The sequence below is a fragment of the Oncorhynchus tshawytscha genome, linkage group LG17, assembly GCF_018296145.1.
Source record: "Oncorhynchus tshawytscha isolate Ot180627B linkage group LG17, Otsh_v2.0, whole genome shotgun sequence".
In the NCBI taxonomy this organism is placed as follows: domain Eukaryota; kingdom Metazoa; phylum Chordata; class Actinopteri; order Salmoniformes; family Salmonidae; genus Oncorhynchus; species Oncorhynchus tshawytscha.
This window is the reverse complement of record NC_056445.1, coordinates 18,784,227-18,807,766: the sequence shown is the minus strand read 5'-3', so window position 1 is coordinate 18,807,766 and position 23,540 is coordinate 18,784,227. Positions and strand designations below refer to the sequence as shown.

Sequence of the window (23,540 nt, the reverse complement as noted above, 5' to 3'; positions counted from 1 at the left end):
CAAGCGAGAGGGACATGGTGATCAATTACACACCAAATACTGATACAAGAAAGAAAAACTGTTCACCTGGCTGTTTGTTTTTCTTCTTATGTTTGGTTGCCAAGCAAAAGTGGGAAAAACATCTTTGTTATTTTATTCATGGATGATATTCAAAGGTTTCTCAAAAGTGCCTGCAGAACATTCTGACATGAGCATGACAAATGGTATGAAATAAGTGCCCAGACGTTGTCATAATGTTGACAAGTGGTTTATTCAGCAGGAATGGTGAACAATCTGTCAGTATTTAAACATTTTCTACAGAAGGCAATCGAGCACCAGAAATAACAGCACTGTAATTAAACAGTTTCTTAGATGATGGTGAGCTTTGGAATCCCATGGCAATCAATTCAAATGTTTTCCTATTCCAGAGCGCTTGATAGAGTTTTCCTATATGTAATTCAAAATACAGTTTTCATTCATGTTTGTGACATTGTAACTGCTAATTGTGAGATAAATGGTGACAGAGAATCAGTCAAAATAGTGTTTTGGGAGTCAGATAACTGGATTAAATATCTAGATTCTATCATGCTCATAGCTTTACTCTGTTGCTGCCCCTCAAGAGGCCACCATTATTATCCTTTATGCCTGCATATTGACAGTCCCACAAAGTCCCACATGGTAAACTTCCATCTTCAGGTTTGTTTCAGGGAGAACTACACTCTTAGAAAAAAAGGTGCTATCTAGAACCTAAAAGAGTTCTTCGGCTGTCTCCATAGGAGAACCCGATGAAGAACCCTTTTTGGTTCCAGGTAGAACCCTTTTGGTTCTACGAAAAACCCTTTCCACTGAGGGTTCTACCTGGAACCCAAAAGGGTTCAACCTGGAACCCAAAAGGGTTCTCCTATGGACAGCCTAAGAGTGTAGAACTGAACTGGGGTCAGTCTGACCAGCGTATGCCTCAGGGGATGAATGAAACCTACACTTGTATTACTCAAGCGGCATTAGCGTAGCTGAACACCTGATCAGATGGATGGAGACATCGATCAAATGTGATAGCTTATGATTGACAGTTGTCAGTTTACCTATACTGTCTTTCATTAAATAAACATCTGACAATGCAAGTTGAATTAGATTGTGTCTTAATTTAGCTGAGATCTTTGGTATCAGTCTGGTGATATGGTACTGAAGGACAATCGTGCTGATAATAGGAACTCAACAAGCTTGTTTTAAAACCACATACATGCATCTCACGGAGGGTCAAATGGTATGCAGCCATAGAGGTCAACCTGGCTTTCAATTCACCTGACAATATCGTCCGTAGCCATATGTGAACGGACAAGATGGAGTCCTAAACTTAACCACTTCATTGCATTGTATGTGTTGATGATTACAGCTGTGGGTTGCTGATAGATGTAAGGATATAAGTACCACATTAATACTTTAGGTCAGACCGTCATTTTAATACTTCTTTTGATCATTTCTATCCCATTTTTATTGATGTCCGAATGCATCAACAGCCCAAAATTGTAAAAGGTTGTAATAAATAAAACATGTCTTATTTTGTGGGGAGCTGAGAACCAGATCTGATTCGCTGTGTCACTTAAGCTCTTTAACACATGGGCACATGGTTTTACAAAACAAATCGTTCAACCTTAATCATACATATTCGTAAGCATCAATGCCTTGGCTTTCTGATCATGGTGCGTTCACATAACATTTCGTTCAGGACAAACAAAAGTACACTATGACTTTTAACACCTTAATATTATTGAAGGATCACAGTTCACAGTGCTTTTTGTCAAGTTATTTGGCATAGGGATCTATATTGAGTAACAATAATTTAAAAACAGTAGAAAAAATAGCGTTTTGCCTTCTTGGGATCCACAACATGATACTTTTTTCCCATGCATTCACAGATCTCACACAAAGACATTTGCTCGCTTATACTACTACCTTATTGAAATTGCTTACAAATAAAAACACTATTAATAAAATGGTGGCCACAAGGCTGTGCAAAAGGGACGACCTCCAACGATAAGCTTTGCCATCTCTCTTTATCTTCCTGTTTTAGCCCACCGTTGCAAGTAACAAACTACAAAATAGCACCATTATACAGTGGATAGGATTTTCTTAATACGGTTTTGCTATATGATACCATCATGTACAATGATAGTAGAAGAATGCATAGGATAACATAAATGGGAGTATTGGTTGATTATACACTGACAGAGGAGGAAAAGATGTGATGGGTTGTCAGGTTGTTGAAATGGTATATTGACTGTCAGGCATCCAGATTGTGCAAACAGCCATTACTCTCTGTAATCCTGACGCAAACACAGGAATTCTCAGAACATGGTCTGATGGAACCAGTGTGTGAACCTTGCTCACAGTAGCAGAGCTCTGAGTGGCTGAGCTACAAAACGGACTGTGTGTGTGTGTGCACAGCATTTTTAAACTGCAGCCCTGTTTGTAGGTGTGTGTTTCTGTGTTTCTAACAGTTGCATATCATTCACTTGAGTGAACTATATGTGTTGCAGTTCATTTTATAGCCTTTTGCAATGACAAATCCATGCAGTCCATGTTCATACAGAAGAAGCAAAGGTCCCTCCCTAAGCTAACAAAATAAAAGAATGCAGGCCAAGTGAAATCAATCATTAATCGTCTTCCTGTAGCTGGCTATTTTTAGCGCCCCTCTGTCCTGTCCTCTGCATTAGAATCCATTTTTAATCAGACCAGATATTAGACCCAGAGAATCTACTGTGAGTCTTTACAAATTAAATATAAATGGAATCTCCTCAGTACTTTCTGTTTACAGTACAGGATATAATAGTTACTGTCAGTTTCACTAGAATGGCTTAGCAGTACAAGAAGATTGTATCATCAGAATAGGTCAAAGGTCATAGGCCTCAAAGCCTGGTTCTTATGTTATGGTTGCATGTAATACGCTTATTGTCTGTTGAAGCAGTCAATAGTAAATAAATAGCCTTAATGAAACACGTGACAACTGTGAAATTATCTTTTGGCCAGAACTGACTGAAGCTGAAATAACATTTCTCTTGTGGTTCTAATATATTATCAAAGCAGTGGTTGTTAGATGAGAATGGGGAGATTACTTATCCAATAGCCCGACTGCTTTGCATGGCCCAACCTCTCAGTGTAAAGCTTAAACTCTTTCAGAGTTCAGGTAAAGAGGATGAACCATTGGCTCCCATAGACAGACAGGTAAAACGTGTCTGCTGGCTGCCCTCCTATTGGCTGTATGTAGCACAGAGCCTATCAGAGGCCACCAGGGACACTATAGCTCAGCTCACACATGGAGGTATAAGAAGAAGAAGCTCTTTGATGTGTAAGCAGCTAAACTAGTCTGTTACATTGGTTTGACATGGAATATAATTCCTTCCAATATGAAATGGTGCAGTGTATAAAATAATAAAAATACCTCTCATATAACCCCAGCACTTCAACTCTCAGCTAGAGACATTACACACAAAGCTTATTACCATTATCTTAGTACCATAATCCACCTTTTGTTGTTTTACAGTGAACCATTCCACAGAGGCACCAGGTATGGGCCCACCTTTCTCTCATCCCTGTCCGCCTGTCCGTTAGCTTCTGTCTTCTTCTACATTCGGTAGTTCCTTCCCCCCGTGTTTCCTCGACTTGAGTTCTTCTGATGTACCTCCTGAAAAGGGTGGAGGGGGAACAGATTTTTAGCAGGAGAAACATTAGATAAGTGGATTAGGAGAGGGGGAAAAAACAGCTTTGGGTCAAAACCCAGTGCCTGTGTCTAGAACAACACAGCTGTACAATTAATGGATGATGATTTCATAACCTTTTGCTATAGTGAAAGAGCCACAAACAGTACAGTATCGAGTATCCTCCCTACCAGAGCTGATAGGTCATATTCAAACCACAAGCCACCAGAGCGGCACTGACATTCAACACACTGTCCCTCTGCACATGAATAAATCAATGTGATTACATGCATGCTGTTACCCTCTGTAACTAGCATGCCACAAATCTGTTGCAATCTGAGGACCAGGGTTTCAGCACAAAATGTACAGTATGAAAGTAGAATCTGTCTGGGAGAGAGAGTGCCCATGGGTCTACCACAAAAACCACTTAGTCCTCCGCCCCTTCGCTAATGGCTTTCTTTTTTAAGAGAAGAGTTGTAAAATGCACCAAGTCCAAGCTTAAAAGGACGACATGGACACACAGGTGGAATTGGGAAACTAAGGGAGACGAAAGAAACATTTCTTCTGGTTGGGTTGACTACTTTGGTTGGACTGGGCTTGACTACTAATTCAATTCTGTGCTTGTATTTCCTTCCTTCCCTCTCACTGACTGACTGTATTCTGCTGTAACCTGTCCAAGGAGTCATTGATTTTGTATCTACTAAACGAAGGTATGAACAGCTACGTATAACAATGACAAGTATGCATCACATATGATGGTAGTCATGGCACCAATCATGGCATGCTATATTCTACACTGAACAAAAATATAAACGCAACATGTAAAGTGTTGGTCATGAGCTGAAATAAAAGATCCCAGACATTTTCCATATGCACAAAAAGCTTATTTCTCTCACATTTGGTCCACAAATGTGTTTACTTCCCTGTCAGTGATCATTTCTCCTTTGCCAAGATAATCCATCCACCTGACAGGTGTAGCATATCAAGACGCTGATTAAACAGCATGATCATTACACAGGTACACCTTGTGCTGGGGACAATAAAAGGCAACTCTAAAATGTGCAGTTTTGTCACACAACCCAATGCTACAGATGTCTCAAGTTTTGAGGCAGCATGCAATTGGCATGCTGACTGCAGGAATGTTCACCAGAGCTGTTGCCAGAGAATTGAATGTTAATTTCTCAAATTCTTTCGCTTTAGAGAACTTGGCATTATGTCCAACCTGCCTCACAACCACAGACCACGTATAACCACGCCAGCCCAGGACATCCATATCTGGCCTCTTCACCTGTGGCCACCCGGTCAGCTGATGAAACTGTGGGTTTGCACAACCAAATAATTTCTGCACAACTGTCAGAAATCATCTCAGGGAAGCTCATCTGCATGCTCTTCATCCTCACCAGGGTCTTGACCTGGATGCAGTTTGGCATCGTAACCGACCTCGATGGCCATTGGCTGGAGAAGTGCGCTCTTCACAGATGAATCCCGGTTTCAACTGTACTGGGCAGATGGCAGACAGTGTGTATGGCGATGTGTGGGTGGGCGGTTTGCGCTGATGTCAAAGTTGTGAACAGAGTGCCCCATGGTGGCGGTGGAGTTATGGTATGGGCAGGCATAAGCTACGGACACAATTCCCTTTTATTGATGGCAATTTGCATAGAGATACCATGACAAGATCCTGAGGCCCATTGTTGTGCCATTCATCTGCCGCCAGGACCTCATGTTTCAGCATGAAAATCTATGGCCCCATGACACAAGGATCTACACAATTCCTGGAAGCTGAAAATGTCCCAGTTCTTCCATGGCCTGCATACTCACAAGACATGTCACTCATTGAGCATGTTTGGTATGCTTTGGATTGATGTGTACCACAGCATGTTCCAGTTCACGCCAATATCCAGCAACATCGCACAGCCATTGAAGAGGAGTGGGACAACATTCCACAGGCCACTGTGCACAGCTTGAACAACTCTATGAGAAGGAGATGTGTCGCACTGTGTGAGGCAAATGTCAGTCACATCAGATACTGACTGGCTTTCTGATCCACACCCCTACCTTTTCTTTAGGATATCTATATTCCCAGTCATATGATATCCATAGATTAGGGCCTAATTCATTTATTTAAATGGACTTATTTCCTTATATGAATTTTAACTCTTGAGTAAAGTCTTAGAAATTGTTGCATGTTGCGTTTATATTTTTGTTCTGTGTAGTTATAGTAGGAAAGTACCACTGCAGTAGTGAAGGACAAACAGCCTACCTTGCAAGATGTGTGACTATTCCCAGATAAAGGTTTCTGTCAGGAAAAATAATAAAACCGTTCAGATATGACACATTTGCTTTCCACTGTGGTAGTTTATTGTCCACAATGGAACAGTTAGCCACTCTCTAAGGGGTAAAAGTGAGTTATTGGTGTTTTCTGTCCTCATCATCAAGCCTTAGCCTTAACGTCTTAATTTGGAGTGCATTCTCTGGAAAAAGCCTGACACACAGTGTCTTCGGAAATCATTCAGACACCTTGACTTTTACCAAATTTTGTTACGTTATAATCTTATTTTAAAATGTATTAAATAAATAAAAATCCTCAGCAATCTACACACAATACCCCTTAATGACGAAGCAAAGACAGCCTTTTAGAAATGTTTGCAAATTTATCCAAAATTAAAAACAGAAATACCTATTCAGACCCTTTGCTATGAGACTCGAAATTGAGCTCAGGTGCATCCTGTTTCCATTGATCATCCTTGAGATGTTTCTACAACTTGATTGGAGTCCACCTGTGGTAAATTCAATTGATTTGGACATGATTTCGAAAGGCACACACCTGCCTATATAAGGTCCCACAGTTGACACTGCATGTCAGAGCAAAAACCAAGCCATGAGGTCAAAGGAATTGTCCGATGAGCTCCGAGACAGGGTTGTGTTGAGGCACAGATCTGGGGAAGGGTACCAAAAAATGTCTGCAGCATTGAAGGTCCCCAAGAACCTTCAAGGCTCCCGAGTGGCACAGCGGTCTAAGGCACTGCATCTCAGTGCTAGAGGTGTCACTACAGACCCTGGTTCGGTCCCAGGCTGTTTCACAATTGTCCGTGATCGAGAGTCCCATAGGGCGGCGCACAATTGACCCAGCGTCATCTGGGTTAGGGGAGGGTTTGGCCAGGGTAGGCCGTCAGTGTAAAATAAGTATTTGTTCTGACCTGCCTAGTTAAATAAAATAATTTAAATAAGAACACAGTGGCCTCCATCATCCTTAAATGGAAGAAGTTTGGAACCAGCAAGACTCTTGTTAGAGCTGGCCGCCAGGCCAAACTAAGCAATAGGGGGAGAAGGGCCTTGGTCAGGGAGGTGATCAAGAACATGATGGTCACTCTGACAGAGCTCTAGAGTTCCTCTGTGGAGATGGGAGAACCTTCCAGAAGGACAACTATTTATGCAGCACTCCAACAATCTGGCCTTTATGGTATAGTGGCCAGATGGAGGCCACTCCTCAGTAAAAGGCACATTACAGCCATCTTGGAGTTTGCCAAAAGGTACCTAAAGACTCAGATCATGAGATAAATGATTGGTCTGATGAAACTAAGATGTTTCATACTCTTTGGCCTGAATGCCAAGCGTCACACCTGGAGGAAATCTGGCACCAACCCTATGGTGAAGCATGGTGGTGGCAGCATCATGCTGTGGGGATTTTTTTCAGCAGCATGGACTGGGAGACTAGACAGGATCGAGGCAAAGATGAACGGAACAATGTACAGAGAGATCCTTGATGAAAACCTGCTACAGAGCGCTCAGGACTTCAGACTGGGGTGAAGGTTCATCTTCCAACAGGACAACGACCCTAAGCACACAGCCAATACAACACAGGAGTGGCTTCGGGACAAGTCTCTGAATGTCCTTGAGTGGCCCAGCCAGAGACCAGACTTGAACCCAATTGAACATTTCTGAAGAGACCTGAAAATAACTGTGCAGCAACGCTCCCCATCCAACCTGACAGAGCTTGAGAGGATCTGCAGAGAAGAATGGGAGAAACTCCCCAAATACAGGTGTGCCAACCTTGTAGCGTCATACTCAAGAAGACTCGTGGCTGTAATCGCCGCCAAAGGTGCTTCGACAAAGTACTGAGTAAAGGGTCTGAATACTTATGTAAATGTGATATTCTTCGTTTCATATTTAATTTTGGGGTATTGTGTGTAGATTAATGAGGGGAAAAAACAATTTCATGAATTTTATAATAAGGCTGTAACATAACAAAATGTGGAAAAAGTAAAGTTGTCTGAATACTTTCTGAATGCACCGTATGATCTAACAATCAAATATACTGAAAGACCCACTACAATGTTCCATATCTATGTCCATTCTGTTTCACTGATGTCAACTGTGTATGCTCTTATAATGTATATCTGTTTGGTGCTGTGCTCACCTTCTTGGGTTTTGTCTTCTCTGGGTGCTGTGCTGTCCTACGCTCTGTGCCTCGGTCCACGTTTTGCACTGCAGTACTAACCTTGGGTGTTCTTGGCATGTCTGTGTGGCGCTGTGCGCGCACAGAGCGAGCTGCCTTGCCAGACTTGACAGGGGCACAGTACATTTCGAGCCGCCGCAGCTCGCAACTCTGGAAGCAGCACTCGTCCACAATACCACGGTTATGTGACCGCCGTGAACTGGGGCCATACCCCGTTGGTTTACCTGGAGAGACAGAAAGAAGAATTTGTGTTACTACATGTGAAGACATAAAGAGCATGTAAAGAGCATGCAGAGAGCATGTAGAGAGCATGCAAAAATCATGCAAAGAGCATGCAGAGAGCATGTAAAGAGCAAGGATAGCTGTCATTCCAGTTTGTTCTGTAAGTAAATAAAAAAGATAACTGAAGACAGCTTGTTGTTTATGATTATACATGTTGGACTTCCATGTATGTTTGTCTTCATGTTATAGGTCAAAGTTAAACGTTGAGGTAAAAGTAGAGGTCATAGGCATGTTAAGTGTTGTGTCACGGGTATGTTAAGTCAACCACAGGTGCTTTAAAAGAGCCAATGGAATCATATACAACATAACCCATTACAGTCTTGGATATGGACCAACTTCTTTAGTGCAGATGTCCTGGAAGGTCTTATATCTGTGAGCTGAATGAATCCAAAAAGCTGTAATCATTTGTGGCTGTGTGCCAGGACCTGGGCCCTGTAATAGCTGAGTGCTAACGGCCAGGTTGTGGGCTTGATTGTTCTGATATATGGACAGCGTTAATGACATTGATTCCTTCACTGCAAAATGTACAGGGTATCGCATTGCACTGTGCGGACTCTTTTTGGCAGCCGTGCGGCAGTAAAAAAGGTCACGGTCACCGTAACATTGAGAATATCACGTTCTGACGTTTTAGACCCATTAGGCCAAACCTCAACCCCTCGGGGCCCATCAGCCTGCTGAGAAAGCAGGCCCAGGCCTAAGTCACACCCTCTGGCAGCCTGGTTGGTCGTTTCATTCACATTTTCACCTGGCAACCCAGCAGCCCTTTATTGCTGACAATATCAGAGCCAGTTGAACTCTGGATACTGTGGATGCTGGTACAATGCAGCCATGCTGTTGTTCCCTATCAACTATATGGCTTTCCTGAGACACGACTAGACTCATAGTTCCCATACGTGCAAAAGATAGGCAGTTGGTGGCACCTAAATTGTGTGTGTGTGTGGGGGGGGGGTCATAGTAATGGCAGGAAGAGAATAAATGAAATGGTTTCAAACACATCACACACATGGTTTCCATGTGTTCGATATCACTCCATTCACTCCATTCCAGCCATTATTATTAGTCGTTCAACCTTCACCAGCCTCCTGTGGTGCAAAGCCAGAGAGGCTCACTTGGAGGTCTGGTGCTCTTCAGTATGAATCGGAATCTGAGCACTTCTCTGAGAACCCAAGTCACCTTCTACAGTGATGCGAGTGGAAGGGAGGAGGAAGTTAGGAGTTGCTTTGACACCTGAATGCCAACAGCTTTTGACTCCCTCTCTCCAAACCCACTTTCTTTCAGTGGCCGTTAAAAAAATATCCCACTCTCCATTTACAATTCCCCGCTCACCTCAGGCAATATAGCCTTGATAGGCTTTTCCCTGTTACCAAATGAAATAATAATAATGTAATATGGCATTTACAAGGAGGAAATGCCTTTCCCTTTCAGAGTTAATAGCTCTTGGCCTGGGAGCCTGCCAGTGCTGACAAAGTGCATTAACTTCTGCTCTATGCCTTCCTTATCTTGACAATGTTGTTTTGGACAGAGAGGAGCTCCAATTCAGAAACAGATGCATCTCTCCACAGTTCTCAGTCAGGACCCTGGGTACAGTGTGAAGAAAGATTATGGAAGTAGTTGTATTGTGTGTGAGAGAACACTGATCTCAAGTCAGATGATGAAATACAGTGTGTGTTCATGGATAGTTGAAGGTGAGAGGGTTCTATACTGGCTTAAAAGGTTGAAGGTGGGAGGGTTCTATACTGGCTAAAAGGTTGAAGGTGAGTGGGTTCTATACTGGCTAAAATATTGAAGGTGAGAGGATTCTATACCGGCTAAAAGGTTGAAGGTGAGAGGGTTCTATACTGGCTAAAAGGTTGAAGGTGAGAGGGTTCTATACTGGCTTAAAGGTTGAAGATGAGAGGGTTCTATACTGGCTAAAATATTGAAGGTGAGAGGGTTCTATACTGGCTTAAAGGTTGAAGTTGAGAGGGTTCTATACTGGCTTAAAGGTAGAAGGTGAGAGGGTTCTATACTGGCTAAAAAGTTGAATGTGAGAGGGTTCTATACTGGTTTAAAGGTTGAAGTTGAGAGGGTTCTATACTGGCTTAAAGGTAGAAGGTGAGAGGGTTCTATACTGGCTAAAAAGTTGAATGTGAGAGGGTTCTATACTGGTTTAAAGGTTGAAGTTGAGAGGGTTCTATACTGGCTTAAAGGTTGAAGGTGAGAGGGTTCTATACTGGCTAAAATATTGAAGGTGAGAGGATTCTATACCGGCTAAAAGGTTGAAGGTGAGAGGGTTCTATACTGGCTTAAAGGTTGAAGGTGAGAGGGTTCTATACTGGTTTAAAGGTTGAAGTTGAGAGGGTTCTATACTGGCTTAAAGGTTGAAGGTGAGAGGGTTCTATACTGGCTAAAAAGTTGAATGTGAGAGGGTTCTATACTGGCTAAAAGGTTGAAGGTGCTGCAGTGGACAGCAAGAATAGTTGATTCCGCAGGCAAGGAGAAAGAGAGCTCTCACCCAAGGTCTATGTCCAGGTCAACAAGGTCAATCATTGCTTTTAGGATTTGACCACCACAATGTAGGCTAAAGGTAATCAGGCCATGTTATAGCCTCCTTACAATGAGAACTGCACGTGCAATACACCAGTTTTCACCTTGAGAATGAAAGGTAGCAGGTCTCATTGTTTGAAGACTATTTGGGGATTTTCATAACTTCATCCCTCTTTGTGTCCGTAGCTGGGCCCACTTAAAGATGCACTCTCTGACTTTTGTATAATTTCAGCCAGTAGTTTTGAAAGTGGCGCTCACGAGCCAAAACGGGTCCCTGTTTTTTGTGCACTACGTCATTCAATTGTGTAGGGCGGCAGGTAGCCTATCGGCTAGAGTATTTTGACCAGTAACCGAAAGGTCGCTTGTTTGAATACCTGAGTCGACAAGGCAGGGTAGCTTAGTGGTTAGAGCATTGGACTAGTAACCGGAAGGATGCAAGTTCAAATCCCCGACCTGACAAGGTACAAATCTGTCGTTCTGCCCCTGAACAGGCAGTTAACCCACTGTTCCTAGGCCATCATTGAAAATAAGAATTTGTTCTTAACTGACTTGCCTGGTTAAATAAAGGTAAAATACATTTAAAAAAATAAAAAATCTATCTGTGCCCTTGAGCAAGGCACTTAAACCTAATTTGCTCCAGGTGTGCCATGCTACTATGGCTGACCCTGTAAAACAACACTGAACCTATCCAGTGTATGTGACAATACATTTAAAAAAATGTTTTACTATGTCATCCATTTGGTTTGATATGTTACGAATTTTGCAATTCATATGATATCATCCGAATTTCTCAATTTGTTTGATATGTTACAAATCCAATTCATGCAATTTGTTGTGCTTAAGATCGCGGAGTGCATCTTTAATGTAATGTTTACTGAATGGCATGTTGTTATTAAGCCAGAATAAACCATGTTAAATTGTCACTTAACCATTGTTGCTGACGTGTAACAAGGAATTTTCATGACGAGGGAAACCTTCTTGCGAGGCCGAGTTTGTGATTATTCAATCAGACAGGTTGTATTGTGAGCCAGGAGTTGATTGTGCTGGTCCTGTTTTCCAATCCCTCCCAATAAAGGCCTCCAAATGAACATCCGCTATTATTCTCAAAATAACCTGTAACCTTCTGAACAAACAGCTGGAGAGGAGAAAAATCATCCGGATGCAGATTTTAACATGAAGAAGAATCAGCTGTAGCTGGTTTTAAAAAGCAGAAAGCAGCAGTAAACTGGTGGAATAGGTTTTGGAAGGTTTTAAGTGCCACGTTTCAAGGGATCACTGACTGTAATCCGCCGTTAACAAAGAGTTGGCGTCCTGTGTGCTGTTGTTGTAAACAAACTCAGACAAACCACCTTCTCCTGCCTGCCGTATGGTGTGGACATCCAGCCTGGTGGATGGTGTGAGAAACAGGCTGTTTGAGAAGGGGATCCGTGGTGATTGGTAAAGGCTATTGTTTTGGAGTTTGGTTGCAGCCATTCAAGGCATGGCAGATTAGTGGTAGGCTACACATCTTCTGTTTGTGTCACTGTCGTAGACAGACACCCACTACAGATTAGGGTGAAGTTTTGTTTTGGTGTTGTGTGTTGTTGCACACATCTATTGGATGGAATTGGGGCCCATTTCCCCCCTTTTTGTAGGGTGAATGAGGGTGAATAGATTCAACTGAGATCTAAGTGCTGCATAACAATTGTTTGGCTGTGTAGAGAGAGGCTCCATCATGACTTGAAAGAAGGAATGTCTACAACTCTGTAATGCTCCCCAGTGGTTTATTAAGATGCACACAAGACAATGTTTTGATCCCACTGCGATCTTTGTCAGATCAGTCGACAATGTCTTGGCTGAAGAGCAAGGCAGCCTGTTTAGGTCAACCTGACACAAGCTAGAGGGACCTTTTGGTCAAGCAGCATTGACATTTTGGCAGTAGTGCCATAACAGCAGAGAAGCATGGGTACAAATATAAGCCATACTTTTAACTACCACTATTGTGCTCATGATCATGCTCAAGTTACTATTATATTTTATTTGTCATGTGCAGTGCATTCATGAAGTATTCAGACCCCTTCCCCTTATCCACATTTTGTTACGTTACAGCCTTATTCTAAAATGGATTAAATTTATAAAAATCCTCAGAAATTTACACACAATACCCCATAATGACAAAGCAACCTTAATTATATCCTCCTGATTCCTGCTTACAAGCTAAAATTAAAGCAGGAAGCAACAATGGCTCGGCCTATAAAAAAAGTGGTCAGATGAAGCAGATGCTAAACTACAGGACCGACATGAGTAAGACCTTTAAACAGGTCAACATTCACATGGCCGCTGGGCCTTACGGATTAACAGGACGTGTCCTGTACTCCCTGTTCACCCATGACTGCATGGCCAGCCATGACTCCAACACCATCATTAAGTTTGTGGACGACACAACAGTGGTAGGCCTGATCACCGACAACGACAAGACAGCCAATAGGGTAGAGGTCAGAGCCCTGGCCAGTTGGTGCCAGAATAACAACCTATCCCTCAACGTAATCAAGACCAAGGAGATGATTGTGGACTACAGGAAAAGGAGGACCGAGCACGTCCCCACTCTCATCGACAAGGCTGTAGTGGAGCAGGTTGAGATCTTCAAGTTCCTTGGTATCCACATCACCAACAAACTAGATTGGTCCAAACACACCAAGACAGTTGTGAAGAGGGCACGACAAAACCTATTCCCCCTCAGGAGACTGAAAAGATTTGTCATGGGTCCTCAGATCCTCAAAAGTTTCTACAGCTGCAACATCGAGAGCATCCTGCCTGACTGGTTGCATCACTGCCTGGTATGGCATCTGCTCGGCCTCCGACCGCAAGGCACTACAGCGGGTAGTGCGTACGGCCCAATACATCACTGAGGCTAAGCTGCCTGCCATCCAGGATCTTTACACCAGACGGTGTCAGAGGAAGGCCCTAAAAATTGTCAAAGACCCAGCCACCCTAGTCATAGTCTGTTCTCTCTGCTACCGCATGGCAAGCGGTACCGGACTGCCAAGTCTAGGACCAAAAGGCTTCTCAACAGCTTCTACGCCCAAGCCATAAGACTCCTGAACAGGTAACGAAATGGACTATTTGCATTGTGTGTGTGTGTCCCCCACACACACCTTTTTATGCTGCTGCTACTCTCTGTTTATCATCTATGCATAGTCCCTTTAACTATACATTCATGTACATATTACCTCAATTAGACCGACTAACCTGTGCCCCCCACACATTGGCTAACCGGATTATTTGCAGTGTGTCTCGCCACTCCCCACCCACCAACAGCCCAGGTACATCCTGTTTCCATTTATCATCCTTGAGATGTTTCTACAACTTGATTGGAGTATATCTGTGGTAAATTCAATTGATTGGACATGATTTGGAAAGGCACACACCTGTCTATATAAGGTCTCACAGTTGACAGTGCATATCAGAGCAAAAACCAAGTCATGGGGTCGAAAGTATTGTTCGTAGAGCTCTGAGACAGGATTGTGTTGAGGCACAGATTTAGGGAATGGTACCAAAACATTTCTGCAGCATTGAAGGTCCCCAAGAACACATTGACCACCATCATTCTTAAATGGAAGAAGTTTGTAACCACCTCAAGAGTTCCGCTGAGAGATGGGGAGAACCTTCCAGAAGGACAACGATCTCTGCAGCACTCCACCAATCAGGCCTTCATGGTTGAGTGGCCAGATGCAAGCAACTCCTCAGTAAAAGGCACATAACAAACAGCCCGCTTGGAGTTTGCCAAAAGACACCTAAAGGACTCTCAGACGATGAGAAATAAGATTCTCTGGTCTGATAAAACCAAGATTGAACTCTTTGGCCTGAATGCCAAGAGTCACATCTGGAGGAAACCTGGCTCCATGCCTAAGGTGAAGCATGGTGGTGGCAGCATCATGCTGTGGGGATATTTTTCAGCAGCAGGGACTGGGAGACTAATCAGGATCGAGGGAAAGATAAACAGAGATCCTTGATTAAAACCTGCTCCAGAGCGCTCAGGACCTCAGACTGGGTTGAAGGTTCACCTTCCTACAGGACAACGACCATAAGCACACAGCCAAGACAACGCAGGAGTGGCTTCAGGACAAGTCTCTGAATGTCCTTGAGTGGCCCAGCCAGAGCCTGATTGAGCCCGATCAAACATTTCTGGAAACCTGAAAATAGCTGTGCAGCAACGCTCCCCATCCAACCTGACAGAGCTTGAGAGGATCTGCAGAGAAGAATGGGAGAAACTCCCCAAATACAGGTGTGCCAACCTTGTAGCGTCATACCCAAGAAGACTCAAGGCTGTAATCGCTGCCAAAGGTGCTTCGCCAAAGCACCGAGTAAAGGGTCTGAATACTTATGTAAATAGGATATTTCAGTTTTTTATTTGTAATAAATTTGCAAACATTTCTAAAAAACAGTTTTTGCTTTGTCATTATGGGATATTGTGTGTAGATTGATGTTGATTTTTTTTTTAATAAGTAGAACAAGTCAAGAGGTCTTAACACTTTCTGAAGTAAAAATATAAACGCAACATGCAACAATTTCAACGATTTTACTGAATTACAGTTTATATAAGGAAATCAGTCAATTGAAATAAATTCATTAGGATCTAATCTAAGGATTTCATGACTGGGCAGGGTCTCAGCCATGGGTGGGCCTGGGAGGGCATAGGCCACCCACTCTGGAGCCAGGCCCAGCCAATAAGAATGAGTTTTTCCCCCAAAAAAGGATATATTAGACAGAAATACTCCTCAGTTTCATCAGCTGTCCGGGTGGCTGGTCTCAGACAATCCCACAGGGGAAGAAGGTCCTGGGCTGGCATGGTTAGGCGTCTTATGGTAGAAATATTAACATTCAATTATCTGGCAACAGCTCTGATGGACATTCCGGCATGCCAATTGCATGCTTCCTCAAAACTTGAGACATCTCTGGCATTGTCTTGTGTGACAAAACTGCAAATTTCAGAGTGGCCTTTTATTGTCCCCAGCACAAGGTGCACCTTTGTAATGATCATGCTGTTTAATCAGCTTCTTGATATGCCACACCTGTCATATTTTTGTGCTTATGGAAATTTTCTGTGATCTTTTAATACAGTTCATGAAACCTTCAGACCAACACTTTAGACGATTATTTTTGGTCAGTATATTTGAACGACTTCTAAGACAAAAGTCAAAGAGGCAGGCCACTCACTGCTCCATCCTGCTGCTTGGATAGAGCTATGCTGGAGACACTGCAGCACATAGCTCACATTCCTCAAACGAGTAAGGCTGTAAAGACAGGGCTCTCCTCCAGAGTGGGCACAGAAAGGATCTGAGTTTTACAGCCTCTCCGTGGTTAATAAAAAACAGTGAATTCTTGGAACCGGTGCAGCGCACTGCCTGTGGAGTGTCAGGGAGTTTATGGTTTGTCGGGGTCTACGAAAGCTGCTATAGACCTGGAAACTACCTCTTTATCACTGGTACCACAAAGAGTTTATAGCCTAGCTAAATTTCCCTCACATTTTCAACTGAGGTTATGTCTGCTTTTAGGCAATTAAAAGCCAGTTTGTAAGAGCATTTAGGATCCTAACTCAGTGAGTTAGGGTCTCGTGGGATGGGATAGAGTGGATGGGTCAGTCAGTTCAAAATTATGTGACATAGCAAGCTTGGCTAGCTCTGGCTAGTTACAGTCTAGGAACCATTTACCAGGGTTTAAGTTTCGGTTTTAGCCCTAAGTAGAGGCCTCAGATGAAACTGTAGGCTATAATAATGTGGGCACAATGTGTGCAATATCTGTACGAGTTCTTAATGGTCAAGCCTGGCCAACATCACCAGTAGAACAGGTTTATTTCAACTCAAGCCTTTGTGTCTTGACTCCAAACTGACAGAACTCAAATCTAACATCCCCATCCTGTCGCTTTCATGATAAGTATTTTTGTTATGCAGAGTAGTTATTCAGTGAGGAGGGTCAACATTCTCATTTCAGCACTCCATGGAAAAACAACACCTTCTCACAGTGACAAAGTGCACACAAAGTGCAAACAGGAGACCTTTCTTTCTTTAGTGCTGAGTACCTTCTGCTGAGTGTGTGTGTGTGTTCAGGTCCAGTGTATAAAACTAGAGAGGTGGGGAGGTGGAGGGGAGGGGTGCATCCTGATCATCCTGTAATCCCCCATAATCCCCTGCTGCTCCGGGACAAGGCCTAGCTGTGTGGGTAGTGAGGCTGATGTGCTGTTTACACGTTCTCCACTCTCCTACTCCAGCTGCTTCAAATAGAATAGACACAGAGAGACAAACAAGGCTGAAAAAGGATAGGATGGCTCATCAATGGCTGCTTAAAAGCAATTTACTCCCCTCCTCTGTTCCTCGTTCTGTTTAAACTACATGCTGTTGGGAGGGCGATGTCACAGTGCCAATCTGAATTTGTTTTCATCCCGACTATAAATGTATCTCATGTACAACTCTCTCTGAGCTAGTAGCTTATGACATGGCATTATGAGACAAAAAGGACAAGACTGGTTTGTCTATTGCCCTGTGTGGCTGAATCTCTGTGCCTTTTGCTGAATAGGTTTATCTCTGACCTTGACATGGTTCCTTCTGATTAAAATGTATATCACTAATACATTTATGAATACTCCCAGCATCATCCACATTAGAGACTTGGTATATGCCATGACATTGTATTTATGGAGTTACTAAGAGAAAGGTGGTGTGCCATAGAAGTCCTTTTTCATTTTTAGTCAGTTGTATTTTTTCCACATCCTAGAGCACTGGAGTGTAGGTGCATCGTAGGGGTTCACTTTTAGACTGTGAGAGGAAATTATTCAGAATAGAATAACCAGCTCCATCCAGAGTACATTACAGGAAGTGGGTGTTATCTACAATAAAAGCTCAGGAAGAGTTGATTCATGTCTTTCAGAGAATCTACAGTACCCCACTGATCAGAGAATGTTCCTACCGATTTTCCTCACAATTTTCCTGTCGTCCAGTGTTCCTATTTGCAAACTGGGGTTACCCAGATTCTGTTCAAAAGGCCCCCACGAAGACCAGATTCACAGTATGTCTGTATATCCACTCTACTCCACTCAACCCGGGGGGAGTTTGCCTGCTAAAGCATTACTAAGACAACTGAGGATTTCTAGGTCAGGCTAATAATTGGAAAAACTGACTACGGTTGTGGATTTAGTTTTTATTCTTTTGACCACATTTTGTTTCAATAAAATATTTTTCCACCGAGTAGTATTTCACATTTCTGTCAAGGTAATGAAATATGAAGTCTTGAAATGCAAGTGCAGCTACTTTAGCAGTGACATGGTGGGTAAGGTGGATTGGCCCAGCGTCTCAGCCCGCAGAAAGCCCAGTGTCACTGCAACACGTTGGGGACACATCATTACTACGGTGGCTGCCAAGTTCAATATGGTGCAGCAGACTGGAGGGGAGGAGTTCAGCTCAGGAGCAGACCAGACCTGACAACCGCAAGGAGCTGTCACTCTTCCCAGTGCAAAAGACGACAGAGCCGAAAATGGATTACCCAGATATCTCACCTAAAGACTCATTGTTATACATGTGGTTCCATCTGACAGCAGGAGAGAGAGACATACTGTCCACACAGTGACCCACCTGCTGTACATACCCCACCGTTCCTTTCCAGAAAGGATGGAGTGTGCCTGAAATGTCCTCAACCCAATTAACATTTTTTAACACGAGAACAAGGCATTGATGGATGGGCACTTTGCAGCTCAATGATCGCACAGTACAGTCTATAGTCACATCGATGCAGTTTAGTTCCAAACCCAGACTGATTGAATTCCCAGAGCCAGATAAGCTCTATCTGAGGTCTGTGAGTTCATGATTGGAATGATTTGCTGTTTATGTCCATTGTTTGGTTCATCAATGAATTATCATAGAATAATCTTGTTGAAGATACAGTTATATTCCAAATACAAGATATGGCAGTGTGGCAAGTTCTGGCAACTCAAGATTATATTCCATAGGCCATGTGAAATCCATTAAACACTCAGAGAATACATAAACCCCTTTCACAGTCTCACATCATCAAATCTCCCAGACAGTCTCACACCTCATCAAAAGTCTTTACACATATGAAATATTTCATCAAGTTCACAGAAGAATTGTTATCACGCAATCAAACATTCTCAACTCTGTCACAACTAGTCAACAACAACAAAAAACACCACCTCAAGAGAACTTTCAAAGTGGCATTCCACAGTACATGGTTGTGAGTTAACTGAGAAACTACCGTGATGTAATACAAGTCTGAATTAAGTTGGAGCATAGAGCCTCTTTCAAGATGATTGACATCTCTGAGCTGTATTGATATGTCAGTGATACAAAAGGATGGTGCACAATACTGGTTTAGCCTTGGAGAGGTGGTAAAGAGAGACTTGACACTTGTGTGTGCAGTGATTTCACTCAATGCCAGCTAGGGACCCTCAAGGCACCACATTCAGTGTATGGCACTAATGAGCCAAACCACAACCTTTCTGAGTCCATGGTTATAATGGGAAGAAGTAGTCCCCTGAGGGAAGGATCAGGGTCCATGTCATAGGAACACTGGCTACTGCTGAGAGGGAGAACGCAACACCTTGACACAGCTCAGCACTGCCATATATTGCATCTTGTTCTGGCCTTTGTGCCTCCAATGGAAAATAGGAGATTTAAGTCCTGGATTCTTAGCGGATGGTTTTCTTTGGGTAGCTTTCCCCATTTCTGGTGGAAAAAGAGTTCACTGCAACATTTATGTCTCTCCCTCCTCCTTCTTACAGATAGTCAGCCTCAATTCCACTTAAAACCCCATCCCCATAGACCCAGCAGCCATCTGAATGAGCATAATATACATATAGCTGTTTAACATCATTCTACACTTCATTTACCTCTCAGCAACCCCCAGAACCTCACTCCTGCTTCAAGGGCATTGCATCATGTGATTCTGTATATTCCATTAGTCTAAGTCAGGAGTCCATCACAATCATGGACAGAGACAAAATATACATATAAGCATCAACTATTTCAAATGTGATAAGTCTACAGCTGAAATGTTTAATAGGAGTGAGGAAAAGGACAGCAGGAATGGTTATTAGAAAGGGAAGGCCAGATGAGAGAGATCTGATACTGTTTCATTTATGAGGTTGCGCATTAGCGCTTTGGGAGAATGGAGCAGCAGCAATCCTTTATAAATAAATAAAAGGTGCACTTACTGAAATAAAAGCCTCTCTCTCCACACACAAACTGCAGCGTGTCCACCAGCTCCGCCCCACACAGGGTCTCGGGCCCCGCCCCTGTTGCCGCCGAAGTCAGGGTTAGGACGCACAGCAGCAGTGAGAGGGTGTGGGTACAGGAGATACAGCACATCGCACTCTGCGTTCAATGGGGAGAAGGGCACAGTTAGTAGGGCATGGCAGGCAGAGAATATCGTCATTCTCACCGCCCATATCGTATTTCACCAGTGTCAGTATGACTTGGTGGCAGTGATTTCAACATCTTCGTCATTATCAGTTTTTACTATAGATTTGCGAATATATATAACTAGGTTTTCGAATAGGTTCACAATAAGTGAAGGAACAGGTGTCTATGGAACCGTGACGTCCAACACAATCACACCATTATAATAAAAGAGCCTACAATAATATCAGTCTATGAGTTTTGGTCACGATTTACGCACGTATGGTCCTTGACGTTTATCAATTCTTACAAGCATATTAGGATGTATGGAGTGGTGACTGCCCGAGCCGCTTCCTGAGGAGAGGGTGCTTTCCCGGTTCGAAGCTCATACACATCATTGTCTTGTCTGTAGGTTATTTCACTGATAATATTCCTGCAGCCATCAGACAGTTACGTTTCACAACCCGATAATCAAACTTTTGGGGTGTTATAATAAAGAACAATTGCATAGGAATTAGTCACAGAGAGGGAGAGGTATGCATAAAACGAATGCATAAATCAATCAATGCGATAAGATATCTTTAAAATCGCTTGTTTCCAAACAGTCTTCTTTAAGTAGGCTTAGTTTTAAGATAATGTAATGATGCCCTTGCTTTCTCTCATCCTCAGCTCCAAAAACGATCGTTCAGGACAAGAGCCACAGAGCCAAGGATCTTGCCTATCCAAACATGAGATGGAAAACGGTTCACGCGCCAAACCCAGCAGATGAAGCATACCGGGACAAATTTACATAATAAAGAGAATATATACAGGATTCATATACATCACAAACCCTACCACATAGTTATCTTGCCCAAAGGGCGCCTTCTTAGACGCCTTAAACCCTTCCTTATTGTTTGTTTTCCTACAACCCAATGTGGTACCCAAATGCGGAGTCAGCAGAAATTACTTTGAAAGTTCAGTAACTAATGCAGTAGCATTAGTGGTTTATATTCATGGAAACGGAATCAGTCGGCGCGCAATGCGCAAACGTGTCGAAACTCATGCTGGAAACGCATTGAAACATCCACGCGAGTGTGTTAACTCATGCACGCAGACATGCCTAATAACCTTATTTGCGTAAAGTCAATGAAAGTAAATGTTATAGCTAGGCTACATATAATGTCTATGTGGGAACAGTCAAACGTGCTTTTACAGAAAATGCACGCAAATCTACCTGCTGACATGTTCTGATAGACATTTTGAAATAGTCTATAATAAAACCGATGTGTACATTAAATCCCTGAACTAAAATAATCTGCTATAATCAAACATGGGTCTTTATTCATTTTTGCTTTGATACTGCAAATAAATCAGGTTGGTTCTTGCAACAACAACAACAACACAAATTGTAAGTAAGGTAACAATCTGGTGTCAAAGGAAATTATTTAAAGTTACCTTGAAGACATCACATAAATGCCACTGGAAGAAATGACCGCTAGACATCCCCACGGGTCTCCGCACGACAAAGCCCAGCAAAAATGAACTTGTTTGAAGTCATTAAAAACAGTGAGAAAGTGGATAAGATGCAGGCAATGTCACATCTCAATATTCCGACTTTGTTCCATTGCGCAGGCTCGTTTTGGAGAAGTGAGATTTAGCGAACTGGAGACGGATTTAGAGAGAAAATCCCTCACATGTATCTACATTACACAGACATTTTCAACAGGAAACAGCTGGGGCAGCATTTGCCTTCTCCTCATCCTAAATTATTCATTAAGGATTTTGGGCACATATTCAAATAACGTCATCATTTATACTTTTCTTAGAATGGGATTGAATTTTGATCTCTTTAAGGCTTGGACCCATACCACCCGCTCTTCTCAAAGCTTGTTACGTGTAGAAATCTAAATGATGAGTTGTTATAGGCATTGGAAAATATAATTATTGTCCACGAAGCTCGTGCGTAATTTATGTGCCACATGTAGGCTATGTGTCTTCATATTCATCATCTATTGCATACATATCTATCTCCAACGTTTGATTTAGTGGGCTTATTCATCATCATGATTGAAATATTTTCATAAACTAGAATATTTGAGTGTTTATGTACAGTGCACACACAGTCAGCAGGATAGCCTGCACATTGGTCTCTTTTTTCATACAATTCATATATGTTTATATTCATATATGTGAATATCACCCCTTACCTCAAGTCATCAGAATTAAAACCCCACATCTAACCACCTGATTATTCATGTAGTTTTATACACGTAGTTTTAAATATCCTCTTGTTAGGTCTATCTGCGAACACCATGGCAATACATCTAATTTTACAATGCAAATGTTATGACCACTCAGTGTTTGTCACTGAACACTGCATTGCCACTTGACAGCCCAAATGTGGGCCTTTTCCCAATCTGTGAATCTGCACCTTGCTCTCCCCTTGAGTTGACATGTGTCTCAGTATCTGTTGACAACAGCACTCTTTCCATGGCAAATATGTATGACCTTGAATAGGACAATCCTATTTTTTCCAATAAAGGGCAAAGTTTTAAAAGACCACTGCCTAATTGTCCCGGGGCTTAAAGAGGGTTGATTTCACCAGCAGAGATAAGAGATCAGCACTGATCCAATCACTAAACAGGAGATCAGTGCTGACCCAATCATAAAGCAGGAGATCAGCAGCACAGCTCCAGTTAGCTCAGACAGTGTCAGCGCAACACATAAACAAGAACGTATCCAGAGAGGGCAGTGCGTGGACACAAACAGGCAAAGGTGACACCTTATAATGCCACCAAAGTGGGTCATAACATGCAAACACATTCAAAGATGTCACAGGGTGTATGAGGACATTCAATTTACCTATTTAAACCTAACATGAGCAGATAGTGACTACATTCATATAGAGTTTTCACCCAATGCAATATGTTATGCATAACAATATTACCCGTGTTAAGTGGATGAGCCCAGCAGGGAATATAAAAGGTTTCAAGATGCCTCGATTACGTTGATCAAGACCAACATCCTATCCACCCCAAAGCCTACTGCCTCCAAATGTCCTCCCTGCCCCTGGCTTAGCTACAGCTCCAGCAGATTGGGTGCATTGTCATAACCTTTAATTCAGTGTCTCTCTCTTCAGTTCAGAACATTGGGGCATTATCATCCAACATGCTGGATGGCACAAAACAGAAGCACAATGTACCATACACATTTTCACTCCCTGCTGTGTATTGC

The 23,540-nt window shown here is 42.7% G+C and overlaps 1 protein-coding gene across 2 annotated transcripts; it reads right to left on the bottom strand.

Moving 5' to 3' along the window:
- Nucleotides 1-231: 231 nt before the first annotated feature.
- On the bottom strand, nucleotides 232-22,047 carry LOC112217005 (insulin-like growth factor I). Of its 2 annotated transcripts, XM_024377215.2 has the most exons (5): nucleotides 21,762-22,047; nucleotides 20,141-20,300; nucleotides 8,092-8,354; nucleotides 5,935-5,970; nucleotides 232-3,661 (listed from the first exon to the last, which is right to left on the bottom strand). In XM_024377215.2, exons 1-5 carry the CDS (start codon nucleotides 21,807-21,809, stop codon nucleotides 3,602-3,604), a joined length of 567 nt encoding a protein of 188 aa, XP_024232983.1. In that variant the 5' UTR covers nucleotides 21,810-22,047; the 3' UTR covers nucleotides 232-3,601. The 2 variants fall into 2 exon arrangements, with proteins under 2 accessions (XP_024232983.1, XP_024232984.1); XM_024377216.2 differs by lacking the exon at nucleotides 5,935-5,970.
- Nucleotides 22,048-23,540: the final 1,493 nt, after the last annotated feature.

Bases quoted from the DNA above. Each gene is read 5' to 3' on its own strand.
- LOC112217005 (XM_024377215.2), bottom strand. From the start codon at position 21,809: ATGTCTAGCGGTCATTTCTTCCAGTGGCATTTATGTGATGTCTTCAAG. The intron at 20,301-21,761 runs GTAACTTTAAAT...CATTGAACGCAG, and splicing joins ATTTATGTGATGTCTTCAAG to AGTGCGATGTGCTGTATCTC. The intron at 8,355-20,140 runs GTAAGTGCACCT...CTGTCTCTCCAG, and splicing joins AGAGAGAGGCTTTTATTTCA to GTAAACCAACGGGGTATGGC.